A 2508-nucleotide genomic window follows, 5' to 3' on the forward strand; every position below is an offset into this window, starting at 1 on the left:
TCTTGCCTTGCTTGCTACTGTTGCCAATGCAAAATCCACACATCATGTTTATGCCCATAAACCAACACCCTGCAGCTTGTACAGCAGACCATAAGCCTGCAGTCACAAACGCATTGTATACCAATCCTGCTGCTGCAAGCATGACACCTCCCTGCAGAAATAATCCAACACCACAACATGTAAATGACAAACTCAGCTGTTCAATACATAAAACCATGAAGTATCTTACCTGTTGCCGGAACATTGGCCCGGTTGAAGTTTGGGACAGCATACCACATTAATCATCATGCCAATAGTTCAGTGAGATAATGGAATATGAGGAACAATCCAGACTTTGAAACTCCATATAATTATCCTGAACTGTAATGGAATCATTCAAGCTCATCATGTCATCATCATCAACAGCAACAATGAGGCATCTGCATTATGGAGGCAATGTCTTACTTCACCCGACCTGCTTTTGCTTCACCTGTGATTACACACCAGCTGCAATTTCCACAGGAAAAATCTATTAGTGGCATCCATATCAAAACCTATAAATCGCATGGCCGTGAAGTTCGCGACGTCCACGTTACGTCGGACGACTCCAAGTTATGTTCCTGTGATGGAGATAGGCAGGTTTTCTATTGGGATGTTGCTACTGGACGTGTAATAAGAAAGTTTCATGGCCATGATTGTGAGGTAAATGGTGTAAAATTCAACGAGTATTCATCTGTTGTAGTCTCAGCAGGCTATGATCAATCATTGCGCGCTTGGGACTGCAGATCCCACAGCACTGAGCCAATACAGGTTATTGACACATTTGCAGACAGTGTGATGTCTGTCTGTTTAACAAAAACTGAAATTATTGGAAGAAGTGTTGATGGAACTGTTCGGACATTTGATATTCGTATTGGCAGAGAAATATCTGATAGCTTTGGGCAATCTGTCAACTGTATATCAAAGTCAAATGATGGCAACTGCATCCTAGCCGGTTGCCTAGACTCTACTGTGCGTCTTTTGGACAGAACCACAGGTGAACTGTTACAAGAATATAAGGGTCACACTATTCAGTCATACAAATTGGATTGCTGCCTTACTAATACGGATGCTCATGTAACTGGTGGCTCTGAGGATGGCTTCGTCTATTTCTGGGATCTTATAGATGCATCTGTTGTGTCAAAATTCACAGCTCATGCCACACATAGAAATCTAAGTCAGAAATCAACATAGAATCTGCAGCAACAACATGCCAAGTTAAATCGATACAAAATATCCATTATCCCAAGTCAAACCAAGCTCACCATTTTTTTTACTGCGGTAAAAAGGGACACATTAATCAGTCAATTTGCAAAACCTACAGTGCAAAACCATTAACCAACAGTCAGAGGGCAAAGTCCAAAAACATCCCAAATTGGTATGAGGTCAAAGCAGAGAAGAAAGTTTGTGAAGGATACCTTTTCTTGAATCTAACATGGATAGGGCAATTCAATTTCTGAGCATCCAAAGTGCTTTTCAGAGTTACTTTTGAACACAAGGGCACCAATTTGTAACCCTAATTCACAGAATATAAATAGAGAGAATGAATCAGTAAGCAAAAGGACCTAGAGGCAAAAATCTGAAGCAAAGAAAACCCTAATTTCTAAAGGTTAGAGGCGGCCACTATTCACAGAAGACTTGGAGGCGAAAGTCTGAAACAAAGAAAAATCCCAAAATCGATTACCTGGAGGCCAGCTTCTTCACGCCTTTCACCACCGTCGTGACACTTTGTAAGAACTTCTCCTTTTTTCCTTTTATCCTTTTCATATGCTTGTTGATGGAGATATCGTGTGAGTGAGAGAGAGATGTTGAGAGTTGAGAGAGAACGATTTTGGTGAGATAGAGAGAGCGCGTTTGAGAGGGTTTTGGTGAGAATGAGAGATAGGTGCGAACGAGATTGAGAGAGCGATGAGGGAGAGTTTTCTCTGAGCTTGAGGGAGTTCGTGAGGTGGGGAGGAAGATGACGATGAAGACGAACCTCTGTGTTTCCATTTTTCTTTTTTCTTTTTTTAATTTTTTTCTTTTATTGTTTAATTTAATTTGTTTTTAACACAAAAAACCATAAAAATGTTTATTTTGTTTTTTTATTTTAAATCTTTTTTTAGCCCGGTTCATATATTTAACATGGTATCTCAGTAGCAGATAATGATGAGTGGTCTGGTGGAGAAGGGCAGTGTGTATATTCTTGAGTGGGGTGGGTTCAATACTCATGTGTGACACTTTTTGCTTTTTGTTTGATTGTATTTTCCTTTAGCATTTTTTTTATTCTTTTAGTATTTTGTTAATATCTTTTTTTTTTTATGTTTATTATAATTTCATTTGTTAATAATGCATATTTTGTTGTATTTTAATTTAGTTCAAAAACCGTTTTTTTTTAAAACTATAAAAATCATACTTTCTCGATTTAATATCGAGCCCATTTTTTACACCCTTGTAAGTCGATTGCTTCTTAAGCATCGCCATCAACCTCACATAGCTTACTCTTGGGCT

General features: G+C 38.7%; 1 protein-coding gene across 1 annotated transcript; it reads left to right on the plus strand.

The window, feature by feature from the left end:
* The first annotated feature begins 426 nt into the window (after positions 1-426).
* On the plus strand, positions 427-1212 carry LOC127081467 (uncharacterized). The gene has a single exon (XM_051021722.1). The coding sequence runs from the start codon at positions 427-429 to the stop codon at positions 1210-1212; it is 786 nt and encodes a 261-aa protein (XP_050877679.1).
* Positions 1213-2508: the final 1296 nt, after the last annotated feature.

The sequence above is a fragment of the Lathyrus oleraceus genome, chromosome 5 (assembly GCF_024323335.1).
Source record: "Lathyrus oleraceus cultivar Zhongwan6 chromosome 5, CAAS_Psat_ZW6_1.0, whole genome shotgun sequence".
In the NCBI taxonomy this organism is placed as follows: domain Eukaryota; kingdom Viridiplantae; phylum Streptophyta; class Magnoliopsida; order Fabales; family Fabaceae; genus Lathyrus; species Lathyrus oleraceus.